The following is a 23,253-nucleotide window of genomic DNA, read 5'->3' on the forward strand; positions in this document are numbered from 1 at the left end:
TTTCATCTGTTTATTTTTAGTGGCTTTTATCGCACGTACAATGGCTTGAACTAAATGTAGTGTGGCTTATTCAACAGTGACTCATCCAAAGCCCAGCAGTATGTTTGCAGAGAGGGGAGGCCGCACCTCCAGCACCTTAGGGCGCAGGTCTACCGCCTTCTCCTCCTTCTCCATCACTTGAGCCCTGACAGGAGGCGGCCATGCAGCGAGGCGTCCCGGCACACATGCGACTCCTTCTACTATGGCTGCTTCTTGCACACACGACAGCGGATTTGCCAATGTGCAAAGAGGTGAGACGATCCATCCTCTTTTTCTATTATTTGCTTTTTTGTGTGCGCGCGTGCGTCACAATAAAGCCCAGAGAGAGAAAAGTTGGAATGAAATGTGGCATCATAACATATCTAAAATATTGTGAAAGTTATGAGACAATGCAGTGACAATTTCGCATATGTATGAAAAATACTACAATAAGTTCATTCTGCATTATTTGTTTTAGCAGGACTGTTGAAACCCTCTGGCTACTTTCACATATGGTGTGTGGGAAATGAACATATGCTTCCCCGCCGCCATTCTAATCATGTCTCTCAGCCTGGTTATTGAACAATTGTTTTATTAAAGCATCTTCTCACTCTTATCACAATCATTTAAATCAATTAGTACCTCAGCTTTCAAGTGTTTTGAGATAAGAGCTGTCTCTCTGCTAATTATTATGCTTCAAGCTGCAAGCAAAAATTTTAATTGCAAGCCACAGTGAACCTTATAACTTAATTATAGCTAGAGATGGACATAACTTTGTTTTTCCCAAGCATTGGAAGTAATAAAGTGAGCGTGAAGGTCAATACTGATAAGGAGAGGCAGATAATATTCATTGAATTAAAGAAATAAATCATCCAAAACTTGACAGCGCGTCACCAACTTGGTGAAGCAATTCGAGTGTTTCACTGCAAGTCTGAACCGTACTGAAGCAGAATGAGTTGATGACGCCATCCAAGGATGTTTGAAATAATATCTAAATGGCGGACATTTATCGATGAAAATACACAAAAGTTGCTGATGGTTTGTTGGAAAGGGAAGCCTCTGGAAGGAGATACCGTAAAGGTCCACAGTGTACATTATCATCACATTATTCATAAAATCACTGTAGTTGTTAGTAGTACATTGTATTGTTTATCCATCCATTTCTACCGCTTATTCCCTTTGGAGTGGCGGGGGGTGCTAGTGCCTATCTCAGCTACAATCGGGCGGAAGGCGGTGTACACCCTGGACAAGTCGCCACCTCATCGTAGTTGTTTTATACAATATTTATCATTTAAAAAATAGTTTTTCTTTTTAAAAGGCTTGTTACATGTTAAAATTGTACTGTTCTGCCGGCCAGGCACCAGCTAATCTGATTAAACCATTTTGATGGGGACTCTGATTTGAGATACAAGTGTTTTGCGTTAAGAGCTCCGTCACACAACCATTTAAAATATATCTTAAAATAAGTTAAGGTGCTACTGTACAGTAATTTAATATTAGCTCGGACATGTTAGGTGTGTACCAATATAAAGGGAATATACCCAACCAATCTTACATGATTGATTGATTGATTGAGACTTTTATTAGTAGACTGCACAGTACAGTATATATTCTTTACAAATGACCACTAAATGGTAACTCCCGAACACGTTTTTCAAATTGTTTGGGGACGGTGTGGCACAGTTGGGAGAGTGGCCGTGCCAGCAACCTGAGAGTTCTCAGTTCAATCCCCACATTCTACCAACATTGTCACGTCCGTTGTGTTCTTGAGCAAGACATTTCACCCTTGCTCCTGATGGGTCGTGGTTGGGACATTGCATTGCAGCTCCCGCCATCAGTGTGTGAGTGGGTGAATGTGGAAATAGTGTCAAAGCGCTTTGAGTATCTAGAAGTAGGGCTGGGCGATATGGCCTTTTTTTAATATCTCGATATTTTTAGGCCATATCGCGATACACAATATACATCTCGATATTTTGCCTTAGCCTTGAATTAACACTTGATACATATAATCACAGCCGTATGATGATTCTATGTGTCTACATTAAAACGTTCTTCTTCACACTGCATTATTATATGCTCATTTTAAACTTTCACGCAAAGAAGGAAATCACAACTAAGTCAATTGACCAAAACTGTATTTATTAAACAGTTATTACGCAGTGGCACAAACATTTATGTCATTTCCAAAACTGAAATTGCAAGATTGTCAGAGACATTTTAAAACAAGCAATTGGTGCACTTTTTTGCATGATGTCACTAAGATGACGTATCAAAACAACACTAAATTAAAGTGCGCTTTTTGTACAGAACGCCACTACAATAGTTTAAAACAAATAAAGTTCACTTTTGTGCATGATGTCACACAAGATATTTCAATAAGTGTCAAATAAAAATGAGCTGCATAATAGGAAATCAAATAGTGTATGTCCTTTGCAATGTGGTAGTTTACTGCGGACATTATCTCCTTTTGTTGTTAACTGTTTTTTTTCATACGTTATTGAGATGGAAATGTTTGCCTCGGCATGTTGATGGTGTGGGCGTGTGGCACCGAATGGAGATGTTGACATGCGGAGTAAGCACTCTTCATTCTCTAGCAGGTGACTTTTCAAAATGATGCTACATATTAGCAGTAATGCTACTTTTGGTAGCAACGCTTGTGCCCCACACTTGACAAATTAAAGTTGTCTATCCGACATATTCCCGCTTGAAGCCGAACAACCGCCAGACGATGGACCCCCTGCTGTTTTTCTTGGGAATTAATTCTTCCTTCATTTGTTACCAGATTCGCACTTTCTTTCTCTCGTATTACCACTCGCATGGCTTCGCTAGCATCACAGCTAACGTTACCCATGCTGCTACCTCTCTGCTCCTTGAGGGCGTATACGTATGTGACGTATGACGTGACAGTATGTGACGTGTTTAAGAAGGTGCGCTTGTTGTCTGTGAGAAGAAGACGCAAGAAGTAGTGGGAAGAGCCTGTAGTGTAAAGCCTGCAGCTAAAAGCAACTGCATGAGGGCGTACACTTGAATATCACGATATAGTCATTTTCTATATCGCGCAGAGACAAACCCACAATTTATCACATATATCGATAAATCGCCCAGCCCTACCTTGAAGGTAGAAAAGCATTATACAAGTATAGCCCATTTTACCATTTTTTTTTGTTTGAGTCGGGGTCCACATTAATAAATTCATGGTACAGTGGGGCAAAATTATTTAGTCAGCCACCGATTGTGCAAGTTATCCCACTTAAAAAGATGACAGAGGTCTGTAATTTTCATCATAGGTACACTTCAACTGTGGGAGACAGAATGTGAAAAAAAAATCCAGGAATTCACATGACGAGTTGAGTTTATACCAAAAAGTTCTATTTTGGTGTCATCTGACCACAAGACATTTTCCCAATCCTCTGCTGTATCATCCATGTATCCATTTTGGTATAAACTAAACTCGTTGTGTTTGGAGGAAGAAGAATACTGAGCTGCATCCCAAGAACACCATACCTACTGTGAAGCATGGGGGTGGAAACATCATGCTTTGGGGCTGTTTTTCTGCTAAGGGGACAGGACAATTGATCCGTGTTAAGGAAAGAATAAATGGGGCCATGTATCGTGAGATTTTGAGCCAAAACCACCTTCCATCAGTGAGAGCTTGAATAGTTGACCAAATAATTATTTTCCACCATAATTTACAAATAAATTCTTTGAAATTCCTACAATGTGAATTCCTGGATTTTTTTTCACATTCTGTCTCTTACAGTTGAAGTGTACCTATGATGAAAATTACAGACCTCTGTCATCATTTTAAGTGGGAGAACTTGCACAATCGGTGACTGACTAAATACTTTTTTGCCCCACTGTAAATGTTGGTGAGTTTATACATTTAGGTTGAGTTTATAGATGTAGGTTGAGAATATTCGTTATCAGCTTTTTAATATTATTTGAGTTTTTTCTTGTTGTAGCCTTGAGCATCACTTGACCAGGAGTCCCAAAGGTCATCATGATGTCCTGTTGCTGTGGTTTCCTCATGATTGTTAAAAGGGTTGATGCATTTTAAAATCCAAACCATCACCCGATACCCTAACCCACAGCTTAGTGTAGCCTAATGGAAAAAAACAAACTCACGCCTCCTACTATACTGATGCTGGGTTTGGTTAACTATTAATCCCAAGAGAGTGAGTGGGTTTAGGATCTGCGGGGCCTTCCTCGGAACACGAGAACCTGCTGAGACCTATTATAAGATAACACAGGCCCTGCCATTTTTGGGGGATCAATAAAATAACATTATGTTTCCCTCCAAAGTGACACTTTGAAGGCGGTGTGCTGTTTTTCAGCGCAGCCCAACAACACTCAAATAGAGACAAAGCAGTAAATCCTCCTACAGCACTGAAATGACATCTTTACAAAGTGCTTGGACAGTCTTCCTTTCCTTCCTGGCCGAAGGAAGAAGCAAAGTTGCATCACACCCGTCACAAGGAAGATTAAAACAACATTTGAAACGGGCTCCTGGGCAAATATTAGCCTCAGCTCTTATTTGGAAAGGAGGCTGTCCTCATTTAGCCACATAAAGCCACACATGTAAAAGCTTCTGGTGTACTAAACTGGTTTCTTACTCCTTTCTTGTATAGCGTCTTCCAAAAGCGCAAACACGCTCATCTAACATTTCCGCAAGCATGACCTTCTCAAGAGGCAATACATGAAACTTCGATGTACTTTGTTTAGAGTAATCAGTGTACGGCTTGTACCGCAGTATATATTTACTATCCACTTAAAATGAGTCAAGTTAGTCAACACAAAGTCAGTAAACGTGTTTTACCCACAAGACTACATGTAACTACTTCTACTAGCAGCTGTATTGCTGTACAGTAGGCATTACAGTAGTGAAATTCAATATTGAAATATCATGTTTTAAGGCGGTTGAGTTCTCCAGGAGATAGTCAGAAACAAGGTACAGTCGTGGTCAAAATTTTACATACACTTGTAAAGAACATAATATCATGGCTGTCTTGAGTTTCCAATAATTTCTACAACTCTTATTTTTTTGTGAAAGAGTGATTGGAGCACATACTTGTTGGTCACAAAAACATTCATGAAGTTTGGTTCTTTTATGAATGCACTATGGGTCTACTGAAAATGTGACCAAATCTGTTGGGTGAAAAGTATACATACTTTTCACCCAACAAGTGAAGTGAATTATATTTACATAGCGCTTTTCTCTAGTGACTCAAAGCGCTTTACATTGTGAAACCCAATATCTAAGTTAGATTTTTTATTTTTTTAAAACCAGTGTGGGTGGCATTGGGAGCAGATGGGTAAATGTGTTGCCCAAGGACACAACAGCAGTGACTAGGATGGCAAAAGCGGGGATCGAACCTGGAACCCTCAAGTTGCTGGCACGGCGACTCTACCAACTGAGCTATACCGCCCCACATACAGCAATGATAATATTTGGTTTCATGTCCCTTGGCAAGTTTCACTGCAATAAGGCGCTTTTGGTAGCCATCCACAAGCTTCTGGCAAGCTTCTGGTTGAGTTTTTGACCACTCCTCTCGACAAAATTGGTGCAATTCAGCTAAATTTGTTGGTTTCCTGACATTAACTTGTTTCTTCAGCATTGTCCACACATTTAAATCAGGACTTTGGGATGAGTGTGAATGTTGTCTGTCTATCTGTGTTGGCCCTGCGATGAGGTGGCGACTTCTCCAGGGTGTACACCGCCTTCCGCCCGATTGTAGCTGAGATAGGCACCAGGGCCCCCTGCAACCCCAAAGGGAATAAGCGGTAGAAAATGGATGGATGAAATGGATGGACTTTGGGAAGGCCATTCTAAAATCTCAATTCTAGCCTGATTTAGCCATTCCTTTACCACTTTTGACGTGTGTTTGGGGTCATTGTCCTGTTGGAACACCCAACTGCGCCCAAGACCCAACCTGAAATGATTTTAGGTTGTCCTTAAGAATTTGGAGGTAATCCTCCTTTTTCATTGTCCCATTTACTCTCTGTAATGCACCAATACCATTGGCAGCAAAACAGGCCCAGAGCATAATACTACCACCACCATGCTTGACGGGAGGCATGGTGTTCCTGGGATTAAAGGTCTCACCTTTTCTCCTCCGAACATATTGCTGGGTTTTGTGGCCGAACAGCTCAATTTTTGTTTCATCTGACCACAGAACTTTCCTCCAAAAGGTCTTGTCTTTGTCCATGTGATGTGAGATCAAACAAAAACAGTATGTCCCGATCCACATTTTTAGCCTCAGGTCCGATCCGGTCTGATCTTGACAATAGATTATAGAACTGAAAATGTTTTATAGTGAATAACTAAAGTTAACACGATTAAAGATTTTTATAAATATTATCTGAATCAATTTAGAATTTGCCTGCAGGCTGATTGGCAACACTAAAACTTATCTGTGTTGGCCCTGCGATGAAGTAGAGACTTGTCCAGGGTGTACGCTGTCTTCAGCACAAGTGCAACTGGGATAGGCTCCAGCCCCCCGGAACCCCACGAGAGGGACAAGTGGTAGAAAAGGGATGGATTATTGTTGTAAATCAAATGATATATTAAATATATCATATTGAATGCTACAATACATACAAACCCCGTTTCCATATGAGTTGGGAAATTGTGTTGGCTGTAAATATAAACGGAATACAATGATTTGCAAATCATTTTCAACCCATATTCAATTGAATGCACCACAAAGACAAGATATTTTATGTTACAACTCATAAACTTTATTTTTTTTTGCAAATAATAATTAACTCACAATTTAATAAACGTTTGGGAACTGAGGAAACTAATTGTTGAAACTTTAAAGTGGAATTCTTTCCCATTCTTATTTTATGGCGAGCTTCAGTCGTTCAACAGTCCGGGGTATCCGCTGTCATATTTTGCGCTTCATAATGCACCACACATTTTCGATAGGAGACAGGTCTGGACTGCAGGCGGGCCAGGAAAGTACCCGCACTCTTTTTTTGCGAGGCCACGCTGTTGTAACACGTGCTGATTGTGGCTTGGCATTTTCTTGCTGAAATAAGCAGGGGCATCCATGAAAAAGACGGCGCTTAGATGGTAGCATATGTTGTTCCAAAACCTGTACGTACCTTTCAGCATTAATGGTGCCTTCACAGATGTGTAAGTTACCCATGCCTTGGGCACTAATGCACCCCCATACCATCACAGATGCTGGCTTTTGAACTTTGCGTAGATAACAGTCTGGATGGTTCGCTTCCCCTTTGGTCTGGATGACACAATGTCGAATATTTCCAAAAACAATTTGAAATGTGGACTCGTCAGACCACAGAACACTTTTCCACTTTGCGTCAGTCCATCTTAGATGATCTCGGTCCCAGAGAAGCTGGCGGCGTTTCAGGATGTTGTTGATAAATGGCTTTCGCTTTGCATAGTAGAGCTTTAACTTCCATCCATCCATCCATTTTCTACCGCTTATTCCCTTTTGGGGTCGCGGGGGGCGCTGGCGCCTATAGCTTTAATTTGTACTTACAGATTTAGCGACAAACTATAGTGACAGTGGTTTTCTGAAGTGTTCCTGAGCCCATCATGGCACCCACCTGTTCCCAATTAGCCTTACACACCTGTGGGATGTTCCAAATGAGTGTTTGATGAGCATTCCTCAACTTTATTAGTATTTATTGCCACCTTTCCCAACTTCTTTGTCACGTATTGCTTGCATCAAATTCTAAAGTTAATGATTTGCAAAAAAAAAAAGTTTATCAGTTTGAACATCAAATATGTTGTCTTTGTAGCATATTCAACTGAATATTGGTTGAAAATGATTTGCAAATCACTGTATTCTGTTTATATTTACATCTAGCACAATTTCCCAACTCATATGGAAACAGGGTTTGTACAAATGTTTAATAAAGTGACAATGACTAAACAAAAACTATCACTGGCTCCCATTTTAAATCTTTTGGGGTTTTACCCTCAAAGCCTTCCTGTTCCCAGAGATTTATTCCCCGAGTGTTAGGGCTGGGCGAAAATGAGGACTCAGGTGCAGAAGCATGACAATTGATTCAGACTTTATTTAGTTTACTTTGCTATCTCTAAAACAGAGTGATCAAAACAAAGTGGCTACAAAATCTGAGATATATTTGATGAACAAAGGAAATGTAGCAAAGGGCATAAGGCAAAAAACAGAAAATCACTCAATAAGGAGGATAAAGGAAATAGAAATAAATTCCATACAAATCTAACAGCAAAAACCAACAATCTACGATTATCTACAAAAAGGAAAATCAATCATGCGAAGGAGTCGAGAAGCCAGCAAACTAAAGGCACTCCAGAAGGAGGAAAAAGGAAGACAAGGCACTATGAAATAGATTCAAAAGACTAGCACGAAAAACTTTAGCAACAGAAAATCACTCTCTCAGACGAAACAAAGAAATCAATAAATAACGCGAGACAATACTTATCAAACTTGGTACACGGCTGTGGACAAGGCTGGAGTGGAGGCACATAGCGAGACGATATACTCTGGCACAAGACAAGAGGAGGAAGAGACATTTATACACATGAGAGAGGGTGACACAGGTGGGCACAATCAGGCAATCAGGAGAGACATCAGACCAGTGACACGGGAGGAAAGGCAAGTGACCTGAAACGAGAGGGAGAGTTAACCTTTCAAAATAAAACAGGAAATGACAAGACAACATGAAACCAGAGAAGACTTCACTCAGGTGTGACACTGAGTTTGTAAACAATAAAAAAAAACACCCCAAAAGATTTTGTAATAATAACAACAAGAAAATGAAAAATATCGATTGAATTACTTTAGTATTTTATACTGATATACTAGCTATCAATAGTATCAACATCTGGATCGGTATTGCTCGGTTGGTAGAGTGGCCGTGCCAGCAACTTGAGGGTTGCAGGTTCGATCCCCGCTTCCGCCTTCCTAGTCAATGCCGTTGTGTACTTGGGCAAGACACTTCACCCACCTGCTCCCAGTGCCACCCACACTGGTTTAACTGTAACTTAGATATTGGGTTTCACTATGTAAAGCGCTTTGATTCACTTGAGGAAAAAGCGCTATATAAATATAATTCACATCGATCACCCCTACTTTACATTGAAGCTTTATCGATTAGCGTCTTGTGTCGTTCTGCCCGGTGTGTGTGTGTGTGTGTGTGTGTGTGTGTGTGTGTGTGTGTGTGTGTGTGTGTGCGTGTGTGTGTGTGTGTGTGTGTGTGTGTGTGTGTGTGTGTGTGTGTGTGTGTAGCATGCTTAGCCATTGTTGTCCGGCTGAAAATCATGTGAAATTCGAGAGAATGGTTTTTGGGAGATGCACTGAAATTCGTGAGTCTCCCAGAAAATTCGGGAGGGTTGGCAAGTATGATCATGGGAGGACACACATAAAAGTCTCAGGAACCCATACCTCAAAAGGGACATGAAGTTGGCCAAATTGGTTTTCGTTTTCCATTTTTGTTTGGCAAAAAAAAGGGGTTGTACTTTAATGAATTCCTTCTGGAGATTTTGTCCAAATGAGTCGCGGCGAAAATGACAGATTCTACACGTAGAGGTGATGATAAATTGCAAACATTTTTTGCCTACATCATAAGATGTGGCCGTGGCATGGCGCCAAACATTGATCCGAAAATTTGCCACAAAACGCGAAACAATATTAACTGTGGTCTACAAATTCAGACATTGATCTTAGTTGGTAGAAATGATGATGATGACATCCTGTAGTGCCCAGTACCTACTCCTACCCACTCTCTAATGGGGTGGAGCTGGCGGCAAAAACTGCCCCACGCCATCTCCAGTCTGTCATTTCTGCCCTTTATGTGTTAAGACACTGATACTACACTGATGGGTGACGATAAATTACAAAAAGTTTGGAAAAATGACAGGATGCTGGCTTTATGCATGGTGCCAAACTTTGATCTGATGGTTCGCCACAAAACAGGAAACGTTAATTTGGATCCAAATTGCTACAAATGATGAAGACAGCCTGAAGTACCTTTATGTCATTTAATTTTATTTATCCAATCCAATCCAATCCAATCCACTTTTTTCATATAGCACATTTAAACAACAATAACATTTCCAAAGTGCTGCACAGCCATGTTAAAAACAATATTAAAAAAAAAACAATATTATGCTCCACCAATGACTGAATAAAAACAAAAAATAAATAAATCTAAAACCAATATAAAAAAACAATATAAAAACAAATATGATTAAAAACTAATTTAAAGGGTAAAATCAATTAAAACAGTAAAATAGAAATCAAAGTGTATAAAAAACACAGAGGACAACAGAGGACAGAGGACCACACAACTCACGTAGTGTTAAAAGTCAAAGAAAAAAAGTAGGTCTAAAGACGAGACTTAAAACACTCCACTGTGGAAGCAGTTTGAACATGGAGGAGCAGAGTGTTCCAGAGCTTAGGGCCGACCACAGAGAAGGCCCTGTCTCCCCTGGTCTTAAGTCTGGTCTTGGGCACCACGAGCTGGAACTGGCTCTCGGACCTTAGAGCGCGCGCAGTAATGTAAATTTGGATGAGGTCCGAGATGTATTGAGGTGCCAGTCCATGTAAAGATTTAAAAACAAACAGCAATGTTTTAAAATCAATTCTAAAATGAATATGGGAGCCAGTGCAAACTCTGAAGAATTGGGGTTATATGCTGGCGTTTCCTGGCCCCTGTTAAAAGTCGTGTTGCTGCGTTCTGGACTAACTGCAACCGGGAGAGAGCTTTTTGGCTAATGCCAGCATAAAGTGCTTCGCAGTAGTCCAGGCGACTTGAAATAAAAGCATGCACGACTTGTTCAAAAAGGTTAAAAGATAAAAACGGTTTAACCTTTACTAAAAGACAAAGGTGATAAAAACATGATTTTAAAACACCATTGACTTGTTTGTCTAGTTTAAAATCGCTGTCTATAGTGACGCCAAGGCTGGTGACTTTGGGACGCACATAATTTTGAAATGGTCCCGAGTCAGTGAGGGCCAGACCAAAAACTAAAATTTCCGTTTTTCCTTCATTCATTATTAAAAAATTCTGGGCTAATCAAGCCTTGACGTCGCATAGACAGTTAAGAAGGGTTTTCAGGGGGCTTTGGCCTGTTGAAATCGGCATATAAATTTGGCAGTCATCTGCATAAAAGTGATAGAACACTCCATGTTTCTTAAAAATATCTCCAAGAGGGAGGAGATGAAGAGCGAACAGGATGGGGCCTAAAATAGATCCCTGGGGGACACCACAGTAAAGTATAATTTTATTATGGCCCGAGCAGTAAAGCAAGGCCCGCAGAGGCGATGCAGAGCACTGCCAGTGTTGTTAAGAAGGGAGTGGAGTCCTCATCAGCATCAGGTGTGTTAATTTCAGTTTGAGTGCAGCCGAGGCAAGAAGGGAACGCCCGTGGGCCTGTCCAGAGGAATGTGTGGCGACAGGAGCTTGAGCTATAACAGCCAGGGCCCTATTCAAATTGCTGTGTTTTTTCTTCTATACATTTGGATGCACTATTGAGGCCCTAAATATTAACAAAAAGTCCCCATATTTTGGAGGCACCTCAAGTATGGCAAAACGTTTTATATCTTGAGGGTCCAGAATATTTTGGTGGTGGTCCAGAGAATCGAGAAGAACGTGGTTTCAAGCGTCGTGCGTGCCGGCCGAACCCTGTGGTGTACTGGGGTTAAGGGCCCGCTCAACGCTGCTCGCAGCTCTAATTTTCATAATGTAATTTATGAAACTCTAAGACCCCGAAAGGGACAAGTGCCAGAAAATGGATGGATGGATGGATTTTTTTTGCAGTAGCTTGTTTACTTCTTTAGTTATACTAGTGGTGTTCCTCAAGGTTTCATTTTAGGCCCACACTTTTTCATCATTGATTGATTGATTGAAACTTTCATTAGTAGATTGCAAAGTACAGTACATACTCCGTACAATTGACCACTAAATTGTTTCGGACTTAAACAAGTTTTTTTCAACTTCTTTAAGTGGGGGTCCACGTTAATCAATTCAATGAAATTTGACCAATAGTCAAAATTTATTTGACTATTGGTGGCCCACAGGTTCAGTTCAAAAACTATTGCAGAATGTATTTAAAAACAGCAGCACTGTCCTGTAAATCTGACAAAATAAATAGACCAAAATCGAATATCTATACTGTAGAGGACAATGGATCGCCATCCATCCATCCACTTTCTACCGCTGTCCCTTTTTGGTGTCGCTGGGGGTGCTGGAGCCTATCTCAGCTGCATTTGGGAGGAAGGCAGTGTACACCCTGGACAAGTCGCCATCTCATCGCAGGGCATGCTGGATGGCCAGAATATACAAAATAGAAATAATAGTGAAGGTGATACGTGATGGAAAAAGTTCGACAACCACTACTGTAGTAAATAAATGTCATTTTGTAGCGTTCTCCAGCCCCCTACTCTAAAACTTCCTGGAGAAATGTAGTCTAATATCCCTGCGGTAAATCCTTGTTATATCGGAGGTGTGTTTTAACACATTATCATGTTGGACCACTGCACAACAGAACATGTTGAAATTAGTTTTCATGAACTGCAGTTCCCCAGTGCTGGCAGCACTCATGCATCCCCAGATCATGATGCTACCACCACCATGCTTGACAGGAGGCAATACACAATTATATTGCTCCTTACTTGTGTTGCTTGCTATTTAGACACTCATGGCTATGTGTTGACTCAGTGGATAGTAAATCTATGCTCCGCTCCAAGCTGTACACTGACTACTCTAAAATATATCAGTGTTTATGTCTTTCTGTGGTACTGCCCTTTGAGAAAATGAGCTGTGATTAAAAAAAAATATTCCTTTTGATTATTGTGTGAATATTTGAAATGTTTGTTTTGGGCTAACGCTGCGAAACTTCCACCTGTTTTGTCCCTGCAGTCAGATTATCACTTTGAGTACACAGAGTGTGACGTCCTTGGCTCTCGGTGGAGGGTGGCCATTCCCAACAAGGCTGAAACATGCACAGGCCTCCCAGATCCAGCCAAAGGCACCCAGTGCAGTGAGTTTCCATCAGGCATGTGCTTTATTTATTGTAACTATGTAGCCAATAATGTCCTTTTGTAGCGTTCTCCTGCAACGAGGGGGAGTTCCTGGATATGCGGACTCAGCAGTGCCAGAAGTGTGCAGCAGGAACATACTCACTGGGCACTGGTGTGGCCTTCGAGGAGTGGGACAAACTCCCCACGGGGTTTGTCACTCTTGGGATGAACACCAATGGCTGGGACGTCCACACAGACTGTTCCAAGTCAGTACTTTTGAATATTTACACATCCGTAGTCACAGACTTGCAAAGTGACCTCATGGTTCTACGGCATCTGTTCTGTTCTTGGAATACTGCAATCTGAGTTCAAAACTCACCAGAACGACACACTTTGATAGGAATCTGTCACAAGCACAGTCTGTAAGGACTTGACTTCAGACTTAAAAAACATAATTAAAACGTTTCTGTTCCTAACTGTAGTACAATTGTACAGATAAATTAACCAAAGCAAATATAGTACAACTGTACAGATAAATTAACCAAAGCAAATAAAAACTGAGATAAAGTCAAATTACTTACCCACTTTGGAGATAAGAGGGAACAGGAAGGCGTGTTTGTTTAAGATCTCTATCAGCTGCTGCACTAGCAGCCGCTATCCTTCCTGAGGTCTAAAATTTCAAAAACACTTTTATACATGTGCAACATTAAGGCAATAGGGAATACACACATGCATACATGAAACATAACACCACATTTAAAATAAAAACAAATCCACATACATACACACATTACATACAAATGTTATGCTAGTATAGATTACACAATATCCATAAAAATACAACATTGTTTACAAAACAAAATGTACAATTTATTTTCGACGCAATCCAGTTAGAAACCAAAAATATAATTATTACTCTTGTGTAAATATATCAATTCTTCATCTTTTACAAAAAGTTATAGAATTAAATGTCATGGTCAAATATTCCAAGCCACTGACGAAACTGCAACGTCTTCTGCATAAAATTAGTGAGACGAGGTATTAAAAAGCGACTTTCTGTTGACTGACGCGTGGAATGTTGATGAGTATTCCTGAAAAATGACTGTTTGCCATAAAGTATATGATATTGAATAATCTATCCTACTCTTTACGGTTAACCAAGCCAGCTGGGAATTTATTTAAATAACACGACACGAGCAGCCTTAATATGAGCAATGTGCAGTTTGCGGAAGTTTATTTGTGTGTTAACTAACCAAATAACGGCACAATAAACTAAATGTGACAAAACTAATGATTCAATAATTTTTTCATAACACTATTAGGTATACATTTTTACAGTGATTTATCACCCATTGTCAGTAAAATTGTATTAACTTGACTGTTCCAATTTAACATATTGTCATCATTGACAATATGTTGTTTGCAGCATCTAGTATTTGTCATATTGTACTGACCTGTTCCTATGTTGCTATCAGTTCTCTTGTTATCATTAAACTTTTCCATTTTTTAGTACCCTTTTGTGTTGGCATTGCAAAAAAACAAAAAAGTAAATGCTTGCATTATGAACATCCTGTTCAATGCTCAACTGAACTGAGCTCTGATGCAAGATGGTTAAAGCTTTTCATTTTGGTGAACTCCAAACTTTACAACTTGTTGTGCTTTTGACTTTGGGGGACTTATTGTGATTCCTCACGCTCCTGTATGAGACAAGGTCATTTTTGTACCAATAGATACACTTTAAATAATTTTCTCCCATAAGTACAATATCAGTATACTCTCTGTACTACCAAAAGGGTACAACGTGATATAAAGTACAACTTTGTACTATTTCAACCCTCAGGCTACCTTCTGCATTAAAAATGTGTTTAGCTCATAGACGGAACCTATTTTTGTAGTGTTTTGCATACTAATAATTGTATAATTATAGTTAAGGCATTTCGAACCATTATTGATAACAATAACACATTCGTGGGTACTTAGGCTAAAAAGTGTGTTTTATTCGATTACTCGATTCATCAAACAAAAAAACTGAATGAAACAAAACAATAGATTACTCGTTTATCAATAGATGTAGCCCTCTAAGTCTATGTTCTTTTCCAGCTCAACCTGGACACCAATGGGAGACTACATAGCCTCCAACACAGATGAATGCTCTGCGACGCTTTCCTTTTCTGTGGACCTGAAGGAAGCAGGAACTGTGTCTTTTGAGTACTTTTACCCTGAAAGCAGCATCTACTTTGAGTTCTTCGTAAGTCGACTCTTTACTGCACACGATCAATTTCCCAAATAGAGCTTCTTCAGAGTTCTGAGTTCAGAGTTGTGTTTTTTTCATAATAATCGACTGATGATTGTTAAGAATTATTCGAATTGTGTGCATTTAACTAAAAAGAGGGCAGTTCTTAGCTGGAACCAGCACAGGCAATGTTTATTCAATCAATCTACTTTGTGGTCTAAAGAAGAACACAATGATGTCCGCGATGAGGAGTTAAGCTCAGGAATTATTCTCATGAAATAGGAATTTTCAAATGCCTACCTCTATTGTATTTTTATAGTGATTTTGATACTCCACATTCTTTAGGGAAGTTTTTCCTTTCTTTTTAGGTCCAAAACGACCAGTGTCAATCAACAGACTCTGCAAGGCGTTGGATGAAGATCTCTGAAAAGGACTGGAGCCAACACAGGGTTTGACTCCGCACCTTCACCCACTCGAGTCCACATAAACATACGCAGAATAATACTTTGATGGTCATTGTTCATTCCTGTTCAGGTCAAACTGAACAAAGGCAACAACGTGCTGTTTTGGAGAACGACAGCATACGCTCTGCAGGACAGCTCCATCAAACCGGTGCTGATACGAAACATTGCCATCTCCGGTACATCATTTCCGCAATATATTTTTTTATTTAATACATTGTCACTTCTCCTGTTGATAAACACCACTTGGTTGTTCTGCAGGGGTGGCCTACACATCAGAGTGTTTTCATTGTAAACCTGGAACCCACAGTGCAAAGCCGGGATCTGCCCGCTGTGCCCCTTGTCCTGCTGACACTTACTCCAACAAGGGGGCCACTGTTTGCCAGCAATGTGAACCTGATAAATATGCAGGTATATATTTTGAGCCTTATAAAACAACACATAAATGCCACTCAGGGCCGCGCCTCCCTATAACAGATCCATAGTGGAACTGTTAAGCAAGCACATGTAAAATGTCAATAATGCATTAAAGGGTGCTTCATATTAAATTTTACGGCACATGTATTCGTAGCGCCTTCGATTCAATTTAAGTCCAGTCGTCATAACAATAACAATATTGCGGTTTCACTAGATTGTAAATGTTTTTTTTCTTTAAATATTCTAAATGTTTTTCCCTAAATGAAGCATTTTCGAGCCTAAACATGGCTAATGAACCAAAAATGTCATATTGGCCACTAAATTTTTAGGGACTCGCACAGCGGTAGTTGGTGTGACCGTAGGATGCAGACCCGGGAAGCGGTGTGCAGGTAATAAAGCGCTTTAATGAACAAAAAGACTAAAAGGCCCACCATGAACATTAGTCATAACAGACATTGAACCAGTGCCATAAAGAAGGCAACACTAACGGATATACCCTCCTGATTAGTGATTAGAGGCGGCTGAATCCCCTAATCGCTAATCAAGAGCAGGCGTGGAGAACACTGCTCTTGGAATAAACACTAAACATGGGAAAAGAACTAAACAACAACTGTCACTCAGATCATCACATAGAGACCAAACCAATCAGATCAAACTGTTCAGTACCATGGCCACTGATTGACTCAGACTAAGGCAGCATTGGTATATTTGATTAAAGGAGTTTGAAACTGACTAAAGGGTGTTAGTTCATTTCTAGGGGGCTGTCATAATGTTGAAAAAATTATTTAGAAGGTAGTAAACATTTTTTTATACTCTAGCTATGAAAGTATTCCATTTACATTAAATGATTCCTTTCTGGTGCAAATTCATTTATTGAAGTCATGTCTGGAACTAATTAACAGCGATAAACGAGGGATTACTGTACTTTTCTTTATCTGTTGGAAACTTCAGGTTTGAAGCATCGTAGGTGTACAGCGCAAACATCAAATACGCCCAAACTTTAGGCAACTTGCCCCCGATATCATAAAATAATAAATATACAATAAATCTGTTGGATGGCTAAAATGTCAAGAGTCCTCAATCAATGATACAGTAAAATAATATGAGTCAATAATACAATAAACATATGAGTCTATAAAATCTAGGGCTGTCAAATGACAAATTTTTTGAATTAGATTAATCACACTTTTGAATTTGGTTTAATCATGATTAATCATAGGTCATTACTCGCTTGCAAACTTAAAGTGACTTGAAAAGAGCACAAAGTTTGGACGCAAATTTTATTTTATTGTCAGAATGTCCTCCAGGAACAGTTTTTACTGGGTTTTACTTGAATGCACATCATTTATTTGCTCAAAACTAGATAAAAATGGTATCTACAGTCCCGTCAGGGTTTATTTTGAAGTGATTTTTGCCTGTGAGAACTTTTAGACAACCATTCGCGGTTAAGATAAAGGAACATGTAGAGTCAAAATAAATTACACGATTAATCTGCGTACAAACATAATTAATGTGATAATTTTTGTGATGAATAACATGAGTTAACTCGTTATTTTTGACATCCGTGAATAGATATAAACAAGTTAATAAAATGCAATTAACTAATTACTGTACTGCTCTGTTGCTGATAAGAATAGGATGGTTAATTCTCTCGGACGTTTACATATTCCCCCGTGAACAGACGTGCTCAATTTGAATGTCGGCCTGAGATGTGTCAGGAAGGTATGCAAATTGATGTTTTAATTCAATCAATCAATCAATCAATGTTTACTTATATAGCCCTAAATCACTAGTGTCTCAAAGGGCTGCACAAACCACCACGACATCCTCGGTAGGCCCACATAAGGGCAAGGAAAACTCACACCCAGTGGGACATCGGTGACAATAATGATCCAGTGGGACGTCTGTGACAATAATGATTATGAGAACCTTAGAGAGGAGGAAAGCAATGGATGTCGAGCGGGTCTAACATGATACTGTGAAAGTTCAATCCACAATGGATCCAACATAGTCGCGAGAGTCCAGTCCAAAGCGGGTCCAACTCAGCAGCGAGAGTCCCGTTCACAGCGGAGCCAGCAGGAAACCATCCCAAGCGGAGGCGGATCAGCAGCGCAGAGATGTCGAGGCGGATCAGCAGCGCAGAGATGTCCCCAGCCGATACACAGGCAAGCAGTACATGGCCACCGGGTCGGACCGGACCCCCTCCACAGGGGAGAGTGGGACATAGAAGAAAAAGAAAAGAAACAGCAGATCAACTGGTCTAAAAAGGGAGTCTATTTAAAGGCTACAGTATACAAATGAGTTTTAAGGTGAGACTTAAATGCTTCTACTGAGGTGGCATCTCGAACTGTTACCGGGAGGGCATTCCAGAGTACTGGAGCCCGAACGGAAAACGCTCTATAGCCCGCAGACTTTTTTTGGGCTTTGGGAATCACTAACAAGCCGGAGTCCTTTGAACGCAGATTTCTTGCCGGGACATATGGTACAATACAATCGGCAAGATAGGATGGAGCTAGACCGTGTAGTATTTTATACGTAAGTAGTAAAACCTTAAAGTCACATCTTAAGTGCACAGGAAGCCAGTGCAGGTGAGCCAGTACAGGCGTAATGTGATCAAACTTTCTTGTTCTTGTCAAAAGTCTAGCAGCCGCATTTTGTACCAACTGTAATCTTTTAATGCTAGACATGGGGAGACCCGAAAATAATACGTTACAGTAGTCGAGGCGAGACGTAACAAACGCATGGATAATGATCTCAGCGTCTTTAGTGGACAGAATGGAGCGAATTTTAGCGATATTACGGAGATGAAAGAAGGCTGTTTTAGTAACGCTTTTAATGTGTGCCTCAAAGGAGAGAGTTGGGTCGAAGATAATACCCAGATTCTTTACCGTGTCGCCTTGTTTAATTGTTTGGTTGTCAAATGTTAGAGTTGTATTATTAAATAGAGTTCGGTGTCTAGCAGGACCGATAATCAGCATTTCCGTTTTTTTGGCGTTGAGTTGCAAAAAGTTAGCGGACATCCATTGTTTAATTTCATTAAGACACGCCTCCAGCTGACTACAATCCGGCGTGTTGGTCAGCTTTAGGGGCATGTAGAGTTGGGTGTCATCAGCATAACAGTGAAAGCTAACACCGTATTTGCGTATGATGTCACCTAGCGGCAGCATGTAGATGCTGAAGAGTGCAGGGCCAAGGACCGAACCCTGGGGAACTCCACACGTTACCTTAACGTAGTCCGAGGTCACATTGTTATGGGAGACACACTGCATCCTATCAGTAAGATAAGAGTTAAACCAAGACAGGGCTAAGTCTGACATACCAATTCGTGTTTTGATACGTTCTAATAAAATATTATGATCGACGGTATCGAAAGCAGCGCTAAGATCGAGGAGCAGCAACATAGATGACGCATCAGAATCCATCGTTAGCAATAGATCATTAGTCATTTTTGCGAGGGCTGTCTCCGTCGAGTGATTTGCCCTGAAACCGGATTGAAAGGTTTCACATAGATTGTTAGACGCTAAGTGTTCATTTAACTGCTCCGCAACAATTTTTTCGAGGATTTTTGAAATAAAGGGAAGGTGAGACACCGGTCGGTAGTTTACCATGAGGTCAGGATCGAGGTTAGGTCTTTTAAGAAGAGGATGAATAACCGCTTTTTTGAATGCTAGGGGAACAGTGCCCGAGGAAAGTGATAAGTTTATAATATTTAGCACTGATGGACCTAATAATACAAAGAGCTCCTTGATCAGTTTCCCTGGAAGAGGGTCAAGTAAACATGTTGTTTGTTTTATTCCATTTACACGTTGTAACAATTCCTCTAATGTTATTTCCTCAAAACGAGAGGAACTATTTTGGAGGGCAGTATCCGCCGTATATACAATCGTGTCAGTGTTAATAGAACCCCGTTGTAGCTGGGACGCATTGTCTTTAATCTCCTTTCTAATGACTTCAATTTTCTTACTAAAGAATTGCATAAAGTCATCAGCTGAGTGGGTGGAGCTACTGGAAGGAGTCCCTTGTTGGGTTAGCGATGCTACCGTACTAAACAAAAATTTAGGATCGTTTTTATTGCGGTGGATGAGATTTGAGTAATAATTAGCTTTAGCTAAGGTAAGCATGCGTTTATAAGTTATTAAACCATCACTAAATGCTTGATGGTGCACCTTATGTTATGCACAAACAAAAAGTAAGTATTGAACAATTTATTCCCTGTGAAATACTTTTAAGACAAAACATGTATCAAATAAAATTTTATAGATGTTTGATTAAAAGAAGTTTAAAAATCATTTAACATAAATAAGAAAAAGGTGAACATTTCTTGTAATGGGGGGCTCCAAATAAAATTCTGCTTAGTGCCCTGATTTGGCCAGGAGGGGGCCTGAAGCAACTATAAATGCAGAAAACCATCTAATATGTCAGAGCTTGTTTCTTTTGGTCTTTTCAAGAGGTTGCCTCAGGAAGCTGCAAGAAAAGACCTGCATGTACAAGTAGTGATTACTTCTACACGCACACGCCATGTGACTCTGAAGGGAAGGTAAGGTGATCTTACAGGCTGAATAGATTATGTTTTCTTGTTCAGATTCATGCATTCAGCTCAACCATCTGGTGTCACGATTAGGTTTCTTTATGTATCAATTTCATGGTCCGGTGTCGGAGTTTCAGTGGATTCTTTCATTACTTCTGCCTAGGACTTTATGATTTATATCGCTGTCTTTTTTATTTAACCAGTCAGATTACTAAAACTGCGGGTGGATGGGGCGCAGGACAAGGTATAGAATATGACACAATATTTACAATTACATACAATATAATAGATTACATCGTATATTTATATTTGCAAACCCGTTTCAATATGAGTTGGGAAATTGTGTTAGATGTAAATATAAACGGAATACAATGATTTGCAAATCATTTTCAACCCATATTCAGTTGAATATGCTACAAAGAAAACAGAGGCCCAGGCTTAGACCCGTCAGAGATCCTGTTCTGTCTCCCTGTAATGTTTGTCTGATCTTGAATGGGATTGTGCTGAAAATGTTAATTTTCCTGAAGGAACTCTCCTGAAGGAATAAATAAAGTACTATCTATCTATCGATCTATCTATTTGATGTTCAAACTGATAAACATTTTTTTTTTGCAAATAATCATTAACTTTAGAATTTGATGCCAGCAACACGTGACAAAGAAGTTAGGAAAGGTGACAATAAATACTGAGAAAATTGAGGAATGCTCATCAAACACTTATATGGAACATCCCACAGGTGTGCAGGCTAATTGGGAACAGGTGGTTGCCAGTATTGTGTATAAAAGCAGCTTCCATGAAATGCTAAGTAATTACCAAACAAGGATGGGGTGAGGGTCACCACTTTGAAAGCAAATTGTCGAACAGTTTTAGAACAACATTTGTCAAAAAGCTATTGCAAGGAATCTAGTAATTTTTTTCCATCTACGGTCCGTAAAATCCTCAAAAAGTTCAGAGAAACCTGGAGAAATCACTGCACGTAAGCGATGATATTACCGACTTTTGATCCCTCAGGCGGTACTGCATCAAAAACCGACATCAGTGTGTAAAGGATATCACCACATGGGCTCAGGAACACTTCATAAAACCACTGTCAGTAACTACAGTTGGTCGCTACATCTGTAAGTGCAAGTTAAAACTCTACTATGCAAAGCCAAACCCATTTATCAACAATATCCTGAAACTTGGTTGGGCCCGAGCTCACCTAAGATGGACTGATGCAAAGTGAAAAGGTGTTCTGTGGTCTGACCAGTCCACATTTCAAATTATATTTGGAAACAGAGGACGTGGTGTCCTTCAGAACAAAGAGGAAAATAACCATCCGGATTGTTATAGGAGCAAAGTTGAAAAGCCAGCATCTGTGATGGTATGGGGGTGTATTAGTGCCCAAGACATGGGTAACTTACACATCTGTGAAGGCACCATTAATGATGAAAGGTCCATACAGGTTTTGGAGCAACATATGTTGTCATCCAAGCAACGTTATCATGGAGGCCCCTGCTTATTTTAGGAAGATAAGTGTTACAACAGCGTGGCTTCGTAAAAAAAGAGTGCGGGTACTTTCCTGGCCCGCCTGCAGTCCAGACCTGTCTCCTATCAAAAATGTGTGGCGCATTATGAAGCGTAAAATACGACAGTGAAGACCCCGGACTGTTGAACGTCTGAAGCTCTACATAAAACAAGAATGGGAAAAAAATTCCACTTTCAAAGCTTCAACAATTAGTTTCCTCAGTTCCCAAACGTTTATTGAGTGTTGTTAAAAGAAAAGGTGATGTAACACAGTGGTGAACATGTCTTTTCACAACTATTTTTGGCACGTGTTGCAGCCATGAAATTCTAAGTTAATTATTATTTGCAAAAAAAAAATAAAGTTTATGAGTTTGGACATAAAATATCTTGTCTTTGTAGTGCATTCAATTGAATATGGGTTGAAAATGATTTGCAAATCATTGTATTCCGTTTATATTTACATCTAACACAATTTCCCAGCTCATGTGGAATCAGGGTTTGTAATTTGATATATATATATCAATATATATATATATATATATATATATATATATATATATATATACACACACACACATATATATATATATATATATATATATATATATATATGTATATATATATATATATATATATATATATATATATATATATATATATGTATATATATATATATATATGTATATATATATATATATATATATATATATATATATATGTTTATGTGTGTATATATATGTGTATATATATGTGTGTATATATATATGTGTTTATATATATGTATATATATATGTATGTATACAGACACACACACACACACACACACACACACGCACGCACACACACACACACACACACACACACACACACATATATATATATATATATATATATATATATATATATATATATATGTGTGTGTATACTGTATACACATACATCTATGTATATATACAGTACATATACAGTACAGGTCGAAAGTTTGGATACACCCTCTCCTCATTCAATGCGTTTTCTTTATTTTCCCATGTCTATTTACATTGTAGATTGTCACTGAAGTCATCAAAACTACTGATTTGCACACTCTTGGCATTGTTTTGATGAGCTTCA

General features: G+C 39.5%; 1 protein-coding gene across 2 annotated transcripts in view; it reads left to right on the top strand.

The window, feature by feature from the left end:
- elapor1 (endosome-lysosome associated apoptosis and autophagy regulator 1) overlaps positions 1 to 23,253 on the top strand; it is a 44,043-nt gene that overhangs the window by 147 nt on the left and 20,643 nt on the right. The window contains exons 2-9 of one of the 2 annotated variants that reach the window (XM_061903523.1): positions 78 to 290; positions 12,898 to 13,018; positions 13,084 to 13,264; positions 15,099 to 15,246; positions 15,600 to 15,680; positions 15,766 to 15,871; positions 15,954 to 16,103; positions 20,558 to 20,646. In XM_061903523.1, the coding sequence (XP_061759507.1) occupies positions 201 to 290; positions 12,898 to 13,018; positions 13,084 to 13,264; positions 15,099 to 15,246; positions 15,600 to 15,680; positions 15,766 to 15,871; positions 15,954 to 16,103; positions 20,558 to 20,646 (966 nt within the window). In that variant the 5' untranslated portion in view covers positions 78 to 200. Of the gene's footprint in view, positions 1 to 51; positions 291 to 12,897; positions 13,019 to 13,083; positions 13,265 to 15,098; positions 15,247 to 15,599; positions 15,681 to 15,765; positions 15,872 to 15,953; positions 16,104 to 20,557; positions 20,647 to 23,253 lie in introns of those variants that run through there. The other variant, XM_061903524.1, reaches the window with a different exon arrangement.

Source organism: Nerophis ophidion, linkage group LG06 (assembly GCF_033978795.1).
Source record: "Nerophis ophidion isolate RoL-2023_Sa linkage group LG06, RoL_Noph_v1.0, whole genome shotgun sequence".
NCBI lineage: Eukaryota > Metazoa > Chordata > Actinopteri > Syngnathiformes > Syngnathidae > Nerophis > Nerophis ophidion.